Source organism: Anabas testudineus, chromosome 19, assembly GCF_900324465.2.
Source record: "Anabas testudineus chromosome 19, fAnaTes1.2, whole genome shotgun sequence".
Classification (NCBI taxonomy): Eukaryota; Metazoa; Chordata; class Actinopteri; order Anabantiformes; family Anabantidae; genus Anabas; species Anabas testudineus.
Genome location: NC_046628.1, coordinates 4092030 through 4112782, shown reverse-complemented (window position 1 = coordinate 4112782; position 20753 = coordinate 4092030). Strand labels below are relative to the sequence as shown.

General features: G+C 39.3%; 1 protein-coding gene across 3 annotated transcripts in view; it reads right to left on the bottom strand.

The window, feature by feature from the left end:
* Window positions 1–20753, bottom strand: part of cacna1g (calcium channel, voltage-dependent, T type, alpha 1G subunit) — a 207029-nt gene that overhangs the window by 94160 nt on the left and 92116 nt on the right. For all 3 annotated transcript variants that reach the window (XM_026351608.1, XM_026351609.1, XM_026351607.1), the window contains one exon: window positions 8131–8228. In XM_026351608.1, coding sequence (XP_026207393.1) covers window positions 8131–8228 — 98 coding nt within the window. The remainder of the gene's footprint in view (window positions 1–8130; window positions 8229–20753) is intronic.

Below are 20753 nucleotides of genomic sequence, written 5' to 3'. Positions count from 1 at the left end.
GAAGAAGATTTAGAATTGAAAAGAAAGGCTTATTATCACCAGAACAAATGTGAACCAATAAATAACGAGTAGTGTGAGTATGTTCAGACATTTCAATACATCTCCTTGAACTGTGGTCAATTAAAACGAGCATTTTCCACATTTTATAGCTCTAATAACAACAACATAATAGGTAAGTAGCAGCATGCAATTTTTACCTGAATCCCTAATGTACAGTAGATCTTAAGAAAATAATAAGAATAATAATAATAATTCTTTTCTTTTAGGGCTGCAGTAAGAAACTGAAAATATGTTGTAGCACACTCGGTGTGATGAAAAATATATTTAGGAAACCCTGTGGATCTCTCCAAACACGCTGTGTGTATGGTTGAGGCCGACAGAATGTTTTTCCAAGATCCTACATGTCCAAGATATTTTTTTAAATAACTTGGAGCCATCATTGTTTTTATAAGACGACCAGAGGCGTGTTGATGCACAGGATGGTATGATCCAACCCTGCTCACTGAAAATGATGCATCCATGTACATCTATTTATATGTTAAGTATCTTAAGACTATTATTATCTATTTTCATCAATCTTTACATACTCTGTATATATATTTAGCTTTCTGTATTGATGTTATTCTGTATTTGTGTTGGTGTGGATCTTTTCTGTTTGTGGTTCTTTTTTTCGGTCTGAGTTAAGACCAACTGTAACAAGGCAAAACTATTTCCCTCTAGTATTAATAAAGTTTTTTGAATCTTGAATCAGTGTACAGTATTTGCAACTTGCCATTTATGTTAACTGTAAATATGTCATTATGAAACGTAGTTTTCATTTGTTTACTAGTGTAATATATTATAACAAGCTTCTTTGTGTTGTAGAAAGCTCCTCTGTTTTAAGGATTTTACATATTTCTAGAAATGGACACCTCTTTGGAGACAACGCTGAATGTCAATGAATGTAGAGAGAATTCATTTAGTAGCACATATGAGAGTATAAAATATCGGAGGTGACAAATATGAGTTTTTCCAAGACTGATAATGTTATTGTCATGGTAATATAAATCAAGGCATCAAATGAAACATCGATGACATGAGAGCTGCCTGTGAAGTCTTCATTCAGTGACACAGGAAAACATGAATAACTTGCAGATAGAAGATATTCCGACCTGAATAGCGTGCTCATTCCAAGTGATCGACATTTCATATTCAATAACAATCATCTCCTCCTCCGCCTGCGCGCCCTCTCCAACCTCACCGTGGGCGGCCACTCCATTCCAACATGGCTGGCAGGTGGTGGCTGTGTGTGATCTAGGGAGCCATCTGTTAGCAGGCAGATTAGGTCTGCTTCCTCTGCTCTCCTGTCCAGGTCCAGCTCTGGCCCAGCCAGCTTTGTAATCTGTGTACTGTGAACTAATGGGCTTTCTGAGTCGAGGGCCAACATACACCTGTGTCTCTTCTTATTTGCTCTGAGTGAATGGTAACTAGCTGTATCTCAGTGACTCAAGACGTAGATGACTAGACGTCCCAGAAATGGAAATGTGCCTCTGCATAAGCGAGTCGTGTGACCCGAAGAGAGAGTGCATGCAGTGAAATGAAAACTGATGGAGAGAACAGAGGGCGCAGAACCCATCTAAACTCTGTTTACCTGCTGCTTTACTGGCCTGGGTGAATCAACCTAATGTTGTATAAAACTGTATGAAATTACAGGATGTACGCTGTAATTTAATCAGATGTGAAACATTATTATCAATGCTGCTTATAAACTGTAGAGGTCTGTGGTTTAATCACTAATATTTAAACACCTGTGGCTCAATGTAAGAGAACCAAAGGGTTAAAGGCATCTGACTGTAGTATCTGTTAGTATTGAATAAAATAATTCAATATCAATAAAGTAAATGAAAGTTGCAGACATCACAAACTTATTAAAAACTAACTAAGCTTTGAATTATATTGAACATTTAAGTAGGTGGTTTCTTTGAGCAACAAAATATCAATTGCTGTTCTTGTCATATTTAGATTTGACTAACAAGATTTGTTGTTCTTAGCAGAGGACGGGATTAAGAACAAAGAGCATGGATTACTCTGTGACACTCTTAGCTTTCGTCTCTTCTGGACTCCTTATGACCTTTTCAGTCGCTTATTTCTCTGGCTCTCCTCACAAACAAGGAGCCCCTGATCAAACCCATCCCCCGATTCCTCCAGGCTCTCCCTCTTATTCTCACATCACAATAAAACAGCAGAAGTCAAAGTGTGACTTAGACTTTGCTATAAAACCCTACGGCCCCATCCAACAGCTTTAGGAAGAATAGAAGCGAGGATGTTCTTGCTCTTTAATTACAGTACCGAGGCTCAGTAAACAATGTGCCGTAGGAGGAGGGCATGAGAATGTAAGGAGCTGGGAGGACGATGATGTTGTTGCTGCATTTAGAGCTTATCTGGGTGGAAGTACAAGACAGTGTGTATGAACCAGGCAACACACAAAGACATATTGCTGATACATGGGTGTAAATACGTTCTGTGTGCATGCAAGTGTGTAAGCCTCCCAAAACTACGATGAAATAACCCAAATGACATCATCAGGTTGTATTTTCTCATAGGATAAAACTCCTCTGGAGCTACAAAGGACATTATGCAATTGTTTTCACAAGCTGAAAGTACACCCCATAAACTGACATTTCTGTGTAAAATCCTCTTTAACTCCAGCTGCTCATGACATTAAGGAACTGCTGATAACCAGGGTGTGAAAATACATCAACCCTAGCCAACGGGCAAATATTGAATTACTAATTCAGACTGCAGCTGGCTGGTAAGGCCACCAAAGCAGGCAGTCTGGCAGGTGAGCAAAGGGTAGATGAGCCTATTCCAAGTCCAAAAACGTGTTTGGCTTGAAATAAACAGTGTCTGCTTAACAGTGAAAAAAATATGACTCACATGGCCTGTAGTTAAAAAAGTTATCTAACAAAGGCACCTTTACTCCTTAAAACAGGAGACAGAGAAATTCTATTTTACCATATTAAAGTCAGTATTCTAGGTTTTCTGTGCCTTAAGGCCCGAAACCAAAATCCATTAAGGCAGCTCTTCATTTCTTTTTGCATATTGTAGCAGCTGAATCCAGGTTACAAAAGCAGCAATTGCTGACAATATATTCTAAACATTCGAGCTTTCAGATTTTTTATAGCCAAAGAACAGCTCACTTTGAAAAAGTAAAGATTTAGCTTTCTCAATAATTAAGCAAATCTAGATTTAAACTTTCTTCCCCCTTTAGCTCACCATGTAGCACACTAGACATACTAATACCCACATAAAATTAGAATACCCATGATAACCATACATAAAACATGTCCATATAGAGTACATGACTATTTCCTTCCAGAAAAGTAGGTCCTCCTCTGTCACCCTGGAAAACATACTGTATTCTGGACACATGACTGGGCAGCTGCTCCCTTTGAATATTAAGACAGATGCAGAGGCATGTCACAAGTTGTCATGTCTGCCTTGATGGAGCCAGTGAAAGCCCAGTTACAAGGTCCCGGCAGGCCAGTACTGGATGTGAGGATAATAGCCAATCAGGTGGCAGATTGTTGGTGGTGATGTGGTGGTGACACGGCCTGGGATCTTTGGTTTTGTTGGTAACCAGTGGAGGAAGTCTGCGAAATGTAGCTGTCACTTCCACTGGCAGTACTGCCATGTTAACGCATCAATCAATGCCAGAGGCCAGGACGTGGAAAGCAGCCCAGGAACAATGTGTTCATTAATGCAAGTCTGTGTGTGTGTGTGTGTGTGTGTGTGTGTGTGTGTGTGTGTGTGTGTGTGTGTGTTTAAGATGAGCCCCAGCCTTCTGTTCCCAAACAGACTTAAAGTAAGAGATAACAGACAGCGAGAGAGACAGAAAAAGAAATGTGTGGCTGTGAAACGCAGGGCAGAGAGAAGTGAGTGCTAACAGTTTACACATCTGCTGATCCACATTCACATGGCTTACATTATTGGCAGCAGTAGACAAACATCAACAAGGAATTCAACTAAGACGCTGGATTATGGTGCCTTGGAGCGACAGGTTGAATGAACCTTATTGACCTGTAAATGCATACTGAAACTATAGAAGCTATTTAATCTGCAGTGTGGATCAGCTGAGGTGTGCAGCTCATGCCTTGTCTTCGTCTTCAGCTACAGTGGCATCACAGATCCTCTGAAAGCTCCTTTTGGCGAAGCATGGCTCACATAAGCACATTCTTCTAGTGTGGAGCAAAAAAACATTTGAGTGGTTTTTGGTCAAAGTAGCTTGAGTCCACACCTACAAACTAATTGTGTAAGACTTCAGGTATGCACACGCGTGTTCCACTAACACTATGAAGTTTTTATGGTTTTTCTCAATAAAGACATGAAATGAAGGAATTTTTTATGTTATTATATTAGGCACAAAATATACATATATTTGTTAAAACTCTTGGCTAAAATGAAGATCTGATCATATTTTATGACAAATTAATGCAGAAAACCATGAAATTCCAAAAGGTTGAAATACTTTTTCTTTTCACTGTATATACAGTGCAAATCTTGCCACCTACAGTATCTATCTAATGTGTGGACTATGTTCATTTATGATTTAGTGGACTACATTTACACCTAATATTGAAAACATTTCTTCAGGATGCATGATGACAATACATTATTCCTTCTGGTTTTGTCAAAACTCAATGACTTCCTACTTCAGTATTCACAACAGTAATTTGAAGATTCATTCTCGACTGTCTACCTATGCTGGTGACAGCCTGATTGATTTGTGTCCTTTCTAGCAGCCTTTGTTAATAGATTTTTATTTACCCAGTATAGCTACTTTATTATATAGACTGGTTGCTCCTTGTATTACACAATTGCTGTTAATGTGCCAAGAGGCTCTCTGTCAACCAGTGAAGTGTTATAATATTTTACAACTGATCCTTAAGTATTGGCTAATCACTTAGGATCATTAGCACTTAATGTAATTGCATATAGGAACTCTTAAACCCTGTTCACAAATGTAAAAAAACAACCAAAAAAGACAAAAACAAAACCACTACAAATCTGTTGGTCTGCCAGTCCAACAATTGGTTTAGAGTGTAATATATCAAAAACTATAAGATGAATTTCCAAAACAGTCATTAGGGCCTATGAGTATCAATACAACTGACAGCAAAATTTTCTCTTGATCAACACTCGACACACTCCATATCACTGCTAACTTTGTAAGCTAATATGATAAACATTGCTTTGAGTCTGGTTACAATACTTCCTAGAGGCACTGTACATGATTAAGAACTTTATAATTATTATAAAACACAAGAGACTGTAACTACTGCAGCTAAAAATGATGGCAGGGAATCGACCATTTAGAACAATGAGCACAGCAACTAATAAATAACTAAAATGTTGTTATATTAAAGTGATTCAGCTGGTACAGCCGTGGCCCATGAACCACAGCATTAATGGTTTGATTCTTGGTTCCTCCTGAACACATCTCAAGCTCTGCTTAGACAAGACAGTGAAACGCTGTAGTAGTCCCATCTAGTAGTGTCGTCTGGGCAGCAACAACAGAACTAAACCCTAAACGCAAATGTTCAGTTTAAACTAACCGTTCCACATCTTCTATTCTTCTTTAACTCTTTTTACATGTAAAATGGACTATGAAGATAACTGTTCACTTTACCTTGTCATGTTTCACATATACTAGGTTTATCCCTACTGCTCAATTCATATGTAACTGCACCAATTAGTCAGGTCTACTCCCTTTTTTACTACTACTCTAAGTGTACTTTTAAAGGGCAGACCATACCTTTGCCATTTTCCCAGCTTGTTTCATACCAACCCGACAACTGCTTAATAACTGAACAGGAAAATAACACCTTTGTCAGTGCCATAAATCCAGTCTAACGTAGGAAATGAATTTGCAATACCACAGAATTGAAGCACTCATGTACAGAAACTCAGTACCTCAAAATAGCTGGAGCTCCACAACAAACATCCCCACCCCGAGTCATGATGAATGCTGTAAGCCTCTTCGAATGACTTGATTAGGCAGATGAAGTATAGAAGACAGAAAAGAGCCACACAAAACCACCCCTCAGCCACCACCACTAAACCCGATGACATTTTCCCCCACGGGCCTAGAACCAGACCAAATCATCCACACATTAATGCCACTAATAGTCCTGTGATTAGAATGAAGAATGGTTGGACGCTTAATGAGCGAGTAACTGTGCGTGACTGTGTGCTCTCTGACTGTGTATGTGTGTACGTGGCCTAATGAACAGCAGGGAACCCCTACGATGGCTTTGATTGACAAGAGGCTGAGATTACAGAAGAGGTTTGGGGAGTGTTAGCAGTAGAGGGTTGAGAGAGACGGAAGGGGGTTGATGTCCCATTCATGCACCTTTACGAAGTAAACACCTGCATGTGCACACATACAGACCCACACGCATCCTGGAGATCATTGCTCACTTTGCCTGTAATCTCCTCTGAGCAATTGAGAAGCTAATGACATAATTAGAGTCTGTATTTAAATGAAAGCATTGCAGGGGGGTGAAATCAAGGTAAGACTGAATGCACATAGTGGACCACTGGGTGGGTATAAAACCACTTGTGATTTATTTTAACATTAATGTGTGCACTGAAAATTCAATCTACGCTGATTAAACTCTAATGGAGACTGATGGAAGAAAGAGGCCGAAAAATAGAGAACTTTTTTGTGGGGGTTAGGATAATATGTGTATGTGAGCGATAACAGATAGGAGGCGGAAGGATGACAGATGGAGCGAGCGACTCGGGGATTTGTGTGTTCGCATCGCATTGAACAAGTGTGATTTTCTGTGTGTGTGAGTGTAGCTATGAACCACAGTCCTTTAATAAAAGGCAGTGATTTGGAAAATTGCATATAAATCTGTCTAAGTCCAAAGCTGACTGGCTGGGGAAAACGAAAACACAGAGACACAGTCGAGGCAGGATGCTAACTGTGCATTGGCTCGTCGCTGACCTACATTCCAGTGATATGAAGCAATTCAATCCTGCATGATAACCAAATATAACAACTACTGGTGGTGGATCTAAAAAGATTATATGGGATGGCATGTAGTTAAATAATCAATTCACTCTTTGTCTTTAGATACTCTTCTTAATAAATGTCTAGTAAATCCTGTTTGATGTTTGGAACTGTAACACCATCATACAAATTTTGGTTTTGTTCAAGTGTAGATGTGTAGATTAATGCACAAATTACATATGAATGGTTTTGAGTTCAAACTCAGTCAGTTTTAGGTCTGTGACCAAAGTGGAAATGAAAGAAAACAGATGCATGAGTTTTTACTGCCACTCGTCGTTGTGTGTGTGTTTGCCAGTGCTACAGACAAATAAGCCAAGGGAAGTTTCTTCTTAATCTGGGAACAGCCTGTGCGGGCTGATAAGAGACTTCACATAACACTCTAACACAATCTCCAAATCTGACAAGGGAACTCTCTCTACCTTACACACAGACACTGAAAACTCCTACACAAACGTGCCTAAGTGTAGCTCTACGGTGTCAGTTGCTACAGTTTTGGGTAAAGATAAGCTGATTCTTAATGACAACTATGTACTTTGGTCATTTATTTCTAAAGGGAACAAAACATGCTGAAACATAAAGGCAGAAAACCAGTATTCTCCTATAAAATGTGCTGTTCTTGATCTGACCTTAATTTCCCTTTTGTCCTTACCCAGTTAAACCTGGAGATTTGTCTTTCTTCTTCTTCTTTAAGATTTAAATCTCACTGGTCAGTCTACATTTACTTCTGATCCGTTGTGTAGCTGGAGCCTGATCACATTTGAGCCTGATTTGAGAATATAACAAACATCTGACCCTTGGCTTGAACATGTGAAGTTCCCACACTAAAAGTATATCTATGTGATCACCTCAAACTTGCACTTGACACCATCTGATTGTTTGATTTAATCTGATTACTCACAATGGCCTAAAGCTATGACTAACCCTAAAGTTACACACAGTCTGGCTTTAGTTTAAGATCTAAAAAGTGTTATTGTGTGTAAAGGAAGCCAAAAGTGTTGCAATGTCAGAGGAGAGAGTTTTCTGGGATCTGGTTAGAGAGTTGAAGCACGAGGGGCCAGTAGGTCTGCACTTACTTGGCACTCGGTTGATGGCTCTCAGTGGTCTCAGCACGCGAACTGTTCTCACTGCTGATAAACTGACGTTCTGGAGGTTGAGGGAGTACTCCAACATGCTGCAATACATAGAGGTGGATAAAGAGAGAGAGGGAAAATATGGGTTAATGAAACAAACCAAAAACTTTCACTGCAGCTCATAAAGCAGAACCTGCTTGATCATCTGGGATTAAAAAAAAACAGAGGAAACATAAAGGCAATATTATGCAGCCAATTATATACTGTATGTATTACATGCTCTCCCACTCTCTCGGGGCAAGTGGCAATTAATCCTCTAATGTCTCGAATTACATTTACATTCTTGCCTGTCGAGATGGCTGCAATGCATGTGTTCTGGCAAACAACGTGCTTTATTTCCAAAGCTCACTGCATCGCAACAAAAAAAAAAAAAAAACCAAAAGGTTAGAAAAGCACCACACATACACGCACAGTGCTGTGAGTGTGTTTATGCTTGTATATGGAGCGCAGCATCCACGCAATGTTTGTGTGCCTGACAAACACACGCATATGCTCACACGCACCCTCTCACAATCGGCCTTCAAAGCGAGTGGCATGTGTGGATCCCCTTTGAGACGTCAAGAGTGGGTTGAATCACTCGTCAATGAGGAGGATGTGGCATCCGCCGAGCCGTACATAAAAGAGCAGCATCAGATCAGTGCGCGTCGTAACCTTGAGACGGCACACGCTCTTCACAGCCTCTCCAGTGGCTCTTTAGAGGCTCTTTCAGGCTGCGATGGGAGGTTAGAAGGACAGCACTTAGAAGAGAGCAGAACTGCAGAATGCCTGAAAAAACATTTTTCTTGTTCCTTGATCAGTGTTTATCGTCATCTCTTCTCACACTCGCTCCGTCTCCTTATGCGTGTGGAGCAGATGCTGAGCACATGTGCAGCGTGCAGATGAAGGAATTCCCTCCTCGCACCAACTCCAAGTCTGTCTGTCTGACAAATTTGTAACACATGTTGGACAGTATGTGTGTGTGTGTGTGTGTGAGTGTGTAAGTGTGTGTGTGTGCACAAGCCTGTCACCTTAAGGGCAAGAAACTCCCTTAATGAATATACAATTGTGTGTGTTCTCTTATGGGTCTTTTAAACCAGTAAAATACACTCTGTCACACTGGAGTAAGGATCAGGACTCATTTTTCTGTCTGGACCTGACCTGAGCTTGAGAATGTGGTGGCCGAACCCCACATGAACCCAACGAGCATGAGGTATTTCATGTCCGAAATCAACCCAAACCAGATGCACTTAAGTTTGTGCCACAACACAGAAACATAGCCACCTCATCATTTTAATTTGAATAGCTATGATTTCTACATTTCTGTCCAAATCCAACAGTACTGACAGTTACTGGTTTGGTTCGGGTATGCACGCTCACTTAACACACTTAAATACACACAGAGGGAAAGGAAATGGGCAAACAGTTAACGGAACAGCCCAGAGATACCCTCCCATAACCTGCACAGAGATGTGGAGCTAACAGTATCACCCAAACCTTGGGAAACACATACATCACATCAGCAGCTGTAATGTTCTGTAACAGCCAACATGGACATTCAGTTCAAATAGAATCAATACAGTACACTATTCTGCACACAGAAAGACCTGACATAAAGAACACTGTAGCGTACAGTTGCTTGTATTTACTACAGATGCATGTGATACCACACAAATTAAACTACATTATGACTTATGTTGATCAATGGTCAGTTGAAGACTTTATATCAGAAAATGAATCACTAGTGATTTTGGTAACTCATGAATTACTTCAGATTTTTTTACACTTCAGCAAAAACATTTTCTGACTTTTTATATGATAAAATTTATGATGGACATGTTACAGAACAGAAGTTATTAGTAATGTATGTCACCGTAAGAAAGGTTCTGTGAAGATCTGTACTAATTCCTGTCTGTTTCTCTTATTAGAGAAAAAAAACAACACATATCTGTAGGAAATATTTCATATGGGAGCGTAACCTTTATGTGCCATAGTCAGAAAAATGGCTGAAAGAAACTGAGCAACAGAGTTGTTCAAACTCCCCCCAACCCCCTCCTCCCATTAAACTATGTCGTTTTACAGTCAGACTTTAGTACCGATTAGGCAACCGAGATATAAAGTGAATTATTATTGTTAGATTTATATAACTACACACCACGCCTCATATTTATGATACAAATAATTACCAATTATCAGCATGAGTTAATACTGTAAGTTTATTTCCCAAAACACCAAAACCCTTGTGTTAACTTCCCTTTGAAAGCAGAGAGAGAGACACCTGTTGGATAGCTCATCGCTTAAAGGCTCCTGCCGTCTATTATTGTCCAATAGTTTCACTGGGTTCTGTGCATGTGAACCACTATCGCCAATCATCATTCTAGCTGTAGAACATTATAGCACTTTACTGAAGCTTTCTCTCTCTGCTGTTGCTGCTGTGTATGCCATATTGCAGGTTTATCCCTCCAGCATCCCACTACCACCCCTGTCAAAGCTCCAGGGGATTTCACTCTGCTATTTATAGGTTTCATCCCTATACTTCATAATTGACGGAGTCAACGACATATAGTCTCTGTCAAACACCTTTTCTGCATTAATGTTAAATTCTGTCCTGTGTGATTGAAATAATGTTGACAGGCCAAATACATAAGTCACTACTGATAGGTTCAAACCCTCCTTAACCTCCTAAAAATGGCTGAACAAAATGTCAGACTGAAATGACAACAAAACTATAGTGTATTTCAGCGTGATGATCAAACTATAGGAGAAAGAGAATATACAAGATATTGACCACAATTTCAGCACAGAGTAGTACAGTCCCTGTGGGAATGTATGGTAACATCATCAGGGTACCAATGGGAAAAGTTATGTTTGAGCCACAGACACGCTATAAATCCCCAGAGCAATATAACACAAATATTAGGGTAATTTTTTGTCAGACATAGTTACATAAACAAACTTAAAAGCACATGATGAATGATGTCTGTTGAAAAACAGTCCATGCAAAAACACTTGCTGCCCCTGATGAGAGCCAGATGAAGTTTGGTGTGCTCAGTGAAAACTGACCCATCTCCCCTCATCTGGGATGAAGAAACAGGCGCGGAGAAATGGAGTGTATCAAACAAACGATGGAAACGGCAGGAAGTTGTGCGCTGTTTTCGTCAGAGTCAGTGCCAGCGGTGATGGTGCTGATACAGGCAAGGGCAACAGGAGAAGGACAAAGAAATGAGAAGCAGGAGGGGATGGAGAAGGCCCAACCTTGGAGGGAGTTTGTGTGAGGAGAATTCCCAAACTAACACACTTGAAACAGATGTACACACGGGGACGGAGCGGAGGACGAAAAACAAGTTTTACATCTTGTCATGCTCACTCTGATATGATGCTTGGTTCCATCTTGATATGGAAAGATACTTACAAGGGCAAACGTGCAAAATAATGTAATGAAATTCTTTTAAGTCATAGAATAAAAAGCACTGAAAGACATACACACACATATAAACACACACACATACTTCTGGGAGTGTAGACAGCTTGCTTCTTAGCAAGACCTCCCTTATTGCTGAGAGTGAATGTGTGTTTGTTTGTGCCAAAACAGTGAGGCACATGAAGAACAGTATATATTCAGCTTTCCAGCTACATCTCCTCCAAAACAGAGGCAACAGTAGCTTGGAACACTTTGTGCACACACGTGCACACACTCATAAGACATAAAGTCAGGGCAGCTCAGGACAGTGTTTAACCTCTATCTGTCCGCCTTGCTGTTTTTATCCGTGTATGCATCTTCTGTCCATCTTAGTCACTCAACCTATCTTTCTTCCTGCAACTGCTCTGTTGTAAAACAGAGTAGTGTCTAGTCCCTTATCTGACAGATGAATAAGATAGAATGAATGGCTGTTCAATGGACCAAAAGGCTATAACAGGGTGAAATCAATGTTGAGAAACATTTAATAGGAACCTCACCACTGTATATTGTTTCATCATTTCCCTGGCTGGATTTCCATCTTAGTATTTTATGCAAATCATGATGGATGGACTGAGAAAAGCTGAATGAAATTGACAAATTCTCATAAAGCCTCCTCAGTTTCCATGCTCGATTGGAGGCTGAAGAGTTTGCTTTATCGGTGTAGAAATGATGTGATAAATAACATCTCATTGTGCAGCAACTTGACAAATTGCTCTGGGGTATTCTGAAATGTTTTGTCATGGAAGCAAAATATGTGTAAAACAGACACTAAGCACATCCACAGCTGTACCAATTGATCTTTTCATATAGACAGCTTCATATTATTTGTCTTGTTGCAAGTGAACTAAGAGGATTGATGTGAACTTAAAGAGGTAGGTCCAGGATGTGTTTATCCCAGCATAGCATAAATATTGAAAATGGGGGAAACGGCTCGTCTAGCTTTTTCACAGTAGGAAAAATGCATCTACCAACAGCCCAACAGCTCCTAAAATACACGTCTTTAGCATTAGACATACTGTCTAATGTTTATAATAAATGGGTGGATTTGAGAAAGGGCTTATGGTGACAAACCGCAGAGAATGAAGCCATAGCTATGCCAAAACCTACACTTTTAGCATGAACACACAAGTACAAAAGACTGCTAGTGTGATCAGCTTAATGCATGTAATTCACATTTGCAATACTGTGCTGTGAATCTTTGCAGAACTGTCCATAGGTTTTGATACTGTCTACATTACTTGATAGCTGAGGTTACCAAGAAGTTGAGTTATTGGCCACTGGTCATGTCAGGTTAAAACCTTTCATTACTCATCCAAGTAGCTTCTTCAGTCTAAGGAAGGTCCGTGGGAAACCTCAAATGTATCCTACAGAGAGGTTTTACTGTAAAGTGTATTGTTAACTGTGTCTTTCATGGCAGATGGGTGAAGTGGTCTTGATGGACCTGGGGTTGGATAAAAGGGCAGCATAATAAATTGGAGACAAATTGTGTCTAAGGCCTTTCCACTTGAACATCCATGGCTTCTCTCATGTCCTTCTCATACCACCTATCTTCTTTGTCCAAGATGGTCATGGTCCTCAGATGAGTGTCCTTCTTTAAATGACGGTACACCGCTGATTCAGTCCCTGATGTGTTGCTCCTCATATGCTGGGCCATCCTCCTACATTGGACCACATCTTGTCAAAGGCCTGCTTAGTTTATTCACAGGCATTAAGCTCTGTCTTTGAATGACTGTTTCGCTTCTTATTGGCTTCAGTGGTGGGGTTGTCTTCTGCCCTATGGTTTCATTTTTTGTTTGTTTTGTAGTGGGAATTTGAGGTCTCTTACCAACTTTCCTCAAACTAAAGAAACTACTTGGATGAGTAGTGAAATGTTTCAACCAAACTAGAAAGAAGCGCAGTTGCCTTGACTCAATTTTGACATACATAAATAATGTTTGTATTTTCCAACTCAGCACTGTAATGCACATTTCTATGCTGATGATACCATAATGTATGTCATCAGTATCATGATAGACCAGGAACACTGCTTTCAAAAACTTGTTTTGAACCTCAACTACTACACAACTAAATATGGGCATTTCACAAGTGCTTGAACCACTAATATTTCCCATCTATCTGCGCCCTAAATAGAGACATCACTGAGTTCAACTTCTTCTTTTCTTTCGGCTTTTCCCATCAGGGGTCGCCACAGCGAATCATCCTTTTCCACCTCACTCTATCATGAACATCTTCTACCCTAACACTAGCCAACCTCATGTCCTCTGTTATAACATCCATATATCTCCTCTTTGGCCGTCCTCTTGTCCTCCTGCCTGGCAGCTCCATCTCCAACATCCTTATACCAATATACTCACTATCTCTCCTCTGAACATGTCCAAACCACCTCAGTGTGGCCTCTCTGACTTTGTTGCTAACACATGCAACGTGAGCCATACATCACTGAGTTCAACTATACAATATAAACACATTTGGTTAGATAACTGACTGTCCTAAAACAAACTTTAAAATTGAATATCTTGCTCAAAGATATGGCTATCTAATCATAAAAGGAGTGAATGCATTGATTCATGAAATATTGACTCACTTTCATGTATCACATTCAGGTACTAGTTAATATTATATCAGAGCTGAGGCAATTTATCTTCAGTAGTGACACCAGTTGATTGATTCACAGTCAAAAGACTGTTTCACCTGTGCGACCCTGCTGTTATTACTACGTTAGATAATTACTTTGCTATTGGATTGTAATGCCTATAGCATTATTGTAGCATGGTAGCATTGTCAATTATATTCTTTTCTGTCATTTCCTACGTATTAAGAATCGCCAGTTATATGTCCTCTCCTCTTATATTCTTTTAGTCACATATTGTTTGCTTTCTATTCACCTCCACTTAACTGACAGGCATGCTGTCACACTAGATGTTCCTCAGCAAATGAGTTATAAGTGATGGACAGCTCAGTGTTTAGGGGGTGGATTTGAATGTGGTGTGAGTGTGTGTGTTTGTGTATAAAGTATATTATGTGACAACACACATTCAACTAATATTTGACATTTAGGTCACTGCATGGACAACAGCGAATAATGTGATTCTGGTAATATTAAAGTAAATGCATGTGGTATCATTAGACAGCAGTGGAGAGAGGAAACACCACAGAGAACAGACAGATGGAGTGTTCTCATGTTGAATCAGACTGAAACTCTTTCAGCAACACTTTTTTGCCATCAACCCACTGCTGCTTATCTAACTCAAATGTTAACCAAGTTCTTCTTCACAGTCATGGATGATTACCAAGTATCTCTCTTTATCTAGCAACCATCAAGTTTGGTGAAGGAGTTTTCCTTCTTTTTTTTTTTGCCTTCATGAAGAAAGCTAACAGGACTTGAAAAGGATAAGTATTCAGTGCATTTCTCATGGAAAATAGTTTTGGTAGGTTAACATGTGCAATGCAGTAGAATTTGCTTGAAGGGGTAGTACACCTTGTACTTCCACCCTGCTGTTATATACAAAGTATTTCAAAAATGCGATATTATGAGCAAGAGGTGACAGACACACACACTGACAGGATGATTGGTGATTTACAAAAGAAGGTGATAAAGAGAAATTAGTCACAATTAGCCCTTAAAGAATCAAAGTACTGCCAAAATATGCTATTAGCTTCCTTGACTAACATCATTTTTGTTGTCACCACAGACACAATAGCCCCCATAATTTAGTAAAACTACATGCCTGTTCCAAATGTTTCAACAGCAGTGTAGGGCACCTTGAAAAAGAAATAAAAACAAGAGACAACAATAACACCTATTTAATATTATAGTGTATGGCCAGGTTATGTGACATACGCCTCATTCGCTCAAGGAACTCATTCTTTTGTAATTGTTGTAAACTACTATATGTTAACAGAAATACTTAGGAAATATGACTGTGTGTTTACTTCATATGAAACCCACTGTTCCCAGGTCAAATATAATTAAACTTACCAAACCAATTTTCTTGTGAATGTGCTAATGCCCAGGGGACTTGCTTTCTGTTATCTGCAGAACTGCTTGGTATCCTACTGATACCTTGGCCACTTGCAATCAATCAAAATACAATAACTTTTAATTCATATCTCAGGGCAAAATGTGATTTAAAGGGGAACTACACCAATTTCACACATCAAAGTGTGTTTGCAGGTGTTGTGGAGTGCTTCCATACATGTGGAAATCAGTTGCATTCAGTAGTGTCAAATGCTCTCTATGTCCATGACAAACATGGAAGTTTCAAATTTTAAAAAGGTGTACAAAAGACACACACCCCTGAAGATCACAATTCATATGTGCTATTATTTGATTAGCTTCAGCAGAACCTGGAAAACCTGTAATTGTAGCACATCTTTTGGTTGGTCAGTGTCCTTTTCTTTCTTAAAACTGCCCTAGCTAATCCTGTAAATTACAGGTTCCAACTCTGAGCCTCAACACATACAAAGCTGTCTGTAAATTGCAAAAATTCTAACTTTGATTCATACTTGGATCACAATACTAAAGTTACAAGCAAATGCTTAATTTTCACTAAGACTGAAAGGCACAGTTGCAGTTTGATTTACTCTCAATCAAAAACGAATCTAACTAGATCCATACAAGGGTGCTGAAAGCATTTAAACAACAAAATCCCATGATTTGTGGACTTTTTCACTAGTTATGCTAGAGTTGAGGCTGATGGTACTGTGAGAAGCCAGCAGCAGTGACAGAGCAGGATAAGCTCTATGGCAGAAAACCTAAATACTTGATTTAAGCCTACAAATTCTGCTAAGAAGACAGGTCAAATATCCATTTAGAAGCTGTCAGAGGTTTGCTGATGGCTCCTGCTAAAGGTGAAGGACATTCAACTAAATATTATGTTGCTGTATGTATGTATGTTTTCTTTTATGAGATGATATAGCATCATACAGTCCTATGTCCATGATAAGTGTATGTATCACTGAATGAATGCCTGCTCTGGTCTTTGTATTTCACTCTAGGGGTATTTACTTTCTTTGCACTGAGGGGGTTTCCCAACGATGACTGATTTAATTCAGGAACAGAGAGTGAATCAATAAAGGCTGCAGGATGCTATTCTTCAATACTTCATTGTGATTTAGATGCTAAAACAGTTGCAGGTTTTCATGCAACATTCTGCTAAGATTTCTGGCTAACCTTTTAGATCTCTCCCCCAGTCACTCCCACGCCCCTCCCTGACTGATTATCTATGGCCGATCTGTTGACCCGCTTGTAGTGGGGAGATAATCTAGCTAATGGAGGAGAACTCGGGACAAGAAAATAAAGCACTCCAGCCATGGTGCTGTACAGTGCAAGCTCAAGAGGAAAAGACAGGGAGGGAGGAGAAGGGGGGAGGCGTAGAAACCCACTGTTGGACTCTTGATCAGTGGACAGCTTGTTTAATGGTCAGCATTGTTCTTGGATGCTGTATCCTTGTATGTCCTCTCTTTCATCTCTCTATTGCAACATCACTTGTCCACACTTTCTCACCATTGCAATTTTTTTCTGTTTGGCACTGATGCTCAACTGGAGAGTAGTTTCACATTTTAATAATAAGAATAATGTATGCTTATAAGCTTTTTCCCAAGAATGAAATAATAAAATAGAAATGAATGTTTATTAACAGCAAGGCAGCTGGACTCAGGGCATATATTACCACTACCATAGTCAAAATGTTATGTGCAGCTATCCATCCATCTATTCATTATTCTAACTGCTTATCCTATTTGATAAAAAACTGTTTTTTTCTCACTCTTCCAACATTAGTCTAATGTCAATCTTTCCAACTGTGCCATCAATACAAATGTTGTGCACCTGAAGTTCACTTCCACAGGTGTACTGTATACCTTTGTTGTTGTATTCAAACTAATGCTATAACGTGTCGCAATTTGCATAGATAAGTAGTTAATACCTATACATAATATTATATTTACATCTAGTCATTTGGCAGGCTTTTTTTTTTTCATCGATATAAAGCACACTCGAGGCTCACTGTTTTGTCCAAGGACACTTCAACACATGGACTGGAAGATGCAGAGTTTGAACTGCTGACCCTTCCATTAGTAGATTACCTAAATAACCTCCTGATTTACAGCCGTCTCACCGAGATCTATCAATATACTCACCTCACTCTCAGAATGAAAACATATTTTCTAACATTCTTTCTCTTCCACCCTTTGTCTCTCCCAGCCTCTTTAAACACTTTGATCCCAAGAGATGTCACTCAAGAATAGATTCTTTTGCCTGTCTGTCGCCTCCTTAATGTGACTCAATCCCAGGTTTGAAATAGAAGAGGAAGAGTTGACTATTTGAAGCCTGCAGAAAGTGCTAAGCTTGCATTTTAAATATCAATGTATCATAATTAAAGTGAATAGTGATACCTTCATCTTATTAACTTAAATGATTGGGGTCATGGTCAGGATGATGAATACAGCATATAGCCGTCACTTAGTGCCACACTAATCTAATCTCCACCAAAATTTATTACTACACACTTTGAGAAAGATTCAAAGCTTTAGCTCCTTTGGCACTGAAAAGACAAAAGGCTATAGGGGCGTACTGCAACTCTTAGCTTTAGAAAACGGTTCAAAGTTGGGAATATACGGGTTATATTATATTTTTATATTTTTTATATTAGAATTGATTTATAAATAAACTACCATAAAATGCCTACATATTGGACCAGTATGAAAATGATGTGAATCACGTGCTACAGTCTTTGCTCCGTGTCACTATCAAGCACCTATGGGACACCGCTCACCATCATCTTTTGTAAGAACGGTGTTTCATCCCTCCAGTAGAGTTCCAAAAACTTACAGAATCAATGCCAAGCAGCACTGAATGTGTTGTGGCAGCACATGCTGGCCCAAACAACTTACAATACACTTTCTGTTGGTCTTTCCTTTAATTTGGCACCTGTCTGTATTTGACCATTGTTTTTCATTGCCTATGAAATATACAGGTGACAGCAAAATGTCATTTATCCAAACTGGCGGCAAAAACCAAAATGAGTATTTTCATCATTGGTATCTGCCCTCAAACATCAAACCAGATTAAATATTGAGAGAGTCCAATGAAGCAATCGACCCAGCTGTCTCAGCGTCTCTTTCCTCTGTCTGCCTTCCTCTGTCAATCTATCGCCCTTTCTCCCGTTCCCTCGTCAGTTATCATTGCTGCCTCTCTCCAGGAGGACTCCAGCCAGAAAGAGAGAGTAAAGTCAGATCAATGTACTATGGAGAGGATACCCTGTCTGCTATTGCTGCTACACTCTGCTATTTAAGCTTTCTCAGCTATTGATTGGGCTCCACTGCACCAGTCAGTAAATAAATACATAAATAGGTGAACACTCTTAACAGGTCATTCAATCTAGGGCTGAGAAATAAATTGTTTATTTATGGTTGACTTACCTAGGTACAATCAGGTATTTTTCCTGATATGAATAGAATGACTTGCCTTACTAAACCATCTTGTTTGAGTTAACAGTATGTGCTAACAGGAACTAGGTTACAAATACATTTGTATTTCTGTATCACTATTTTTCACAGTTCTTTTCTCTTTAGAATTTGTGATATGATGTGTTTTATGAATTAGGACATTGACTCCTAAGCACAAATAAAACTGAGCATAACTGGTGGTCTACAGTAATCCTAGGACCACTGCTGGTCTGCACTTTGAGCTAAATGCTATGACTGTGGACATCTTGAGCCTGATCTGAATCTATCAAACTGCCTGACATGACTTTTCTTCTCACACTGGGTGCTGCTCACCAGCTTCTTCACACCTCACACACAGAGCAAACTGCCGAAGAGCATATTACTTATGTGATAGATAAGTGATGAATATTCAAGTGTAAGTTTTTATCATCAAAACATTTGTATTTACAACTATGAAACTCGTATCAATTCATTTTCTCTTTATCATGTGAATGCACCACACATCCATCGTGCTTCCAGCATTCTATCCAAAAACTCCCTGCACATCTCTCCCTCCTTCTCCACCTGTTTCGTATAACCATCCCTCTATCATTCCCTCCTGACAGAGAGGTGATTAGGAGGAGAGTGTGCAGACCTGCTGAAATAGCAGCTTAGCTGTAATTATCGTCTCGGAAAGAAACAAACAGTTCATCAGAGCCTTCCTCCACAGACTTAACAACTGTTGCCAGGATATATCAAATGCTCGACAACCAGTCGTTACCTAGGTTACCATTGTCTCCACATGGATGGGCACTTTCCGTGCAGATGAGATTTTTTTTGTTTGTTTGTTCAGAAATGGCAACAAAATGTAACCCATGAAAAACTGAGATATACTCCCGAACATGTTCGCATTACCACCCACACACCTGAATGCAAACAGCACATGTAGTCAGAGTAGAGGAACATACAGACTAATTTTGTGGTTGTGCTGGACAACGATAACAGTCTCTGACTAGTTTTGAAAAACATCCCTGTTGCATGTAACAGTACATTCAAACGGTACCACCAAAATGGCCTGTTGGTCTAAATAGTAATTGCCTGTTCTATGAATACAACACTCTGAAGTCACGTAGGAGCTAAGCTAAGCTATCTCAGTCTACATGTGAGATGAAATAAAAGGAGTACTTCACATGGTGAGCATAACATAATACTATACATCTTCTGCTGTATATCAGAAAAAATGTTTCAGTTACATCTCTGTAAATACTAGACAAAGGGTTTTAAATGATAGCATTTGTCTAGACTCGGGTCGGCAACTTGCAATACAGGGATGTGCAGCGTATAGAAACATATTATCTGAATATGTTTTCTAAAGTGAGGGACCATTTAATTATAAATAGTTGCACGACATAGAATCAAAAGAAATAGTAAAACTGAGTTATTCAACATTTTACTCTTTTCCCATAAACTATACAAACACATTTACTACACTTTAATCATCAATTAATGATGACATGCATGTCAAGTGTTCATCTATGAAAGGTGATAAAAAATATGAATTAACCCAAAAAGAGCCCAGACCCATTTTAGGGTATTTCTTCATTTTTTCATGTATCTGTGGAATCAGAAACTCCTGGTAAGTCAAACAGGCTTTTACACCTCCCAAAATATCTCTTGTAAAAGATGACTGAGTGTTTAAACT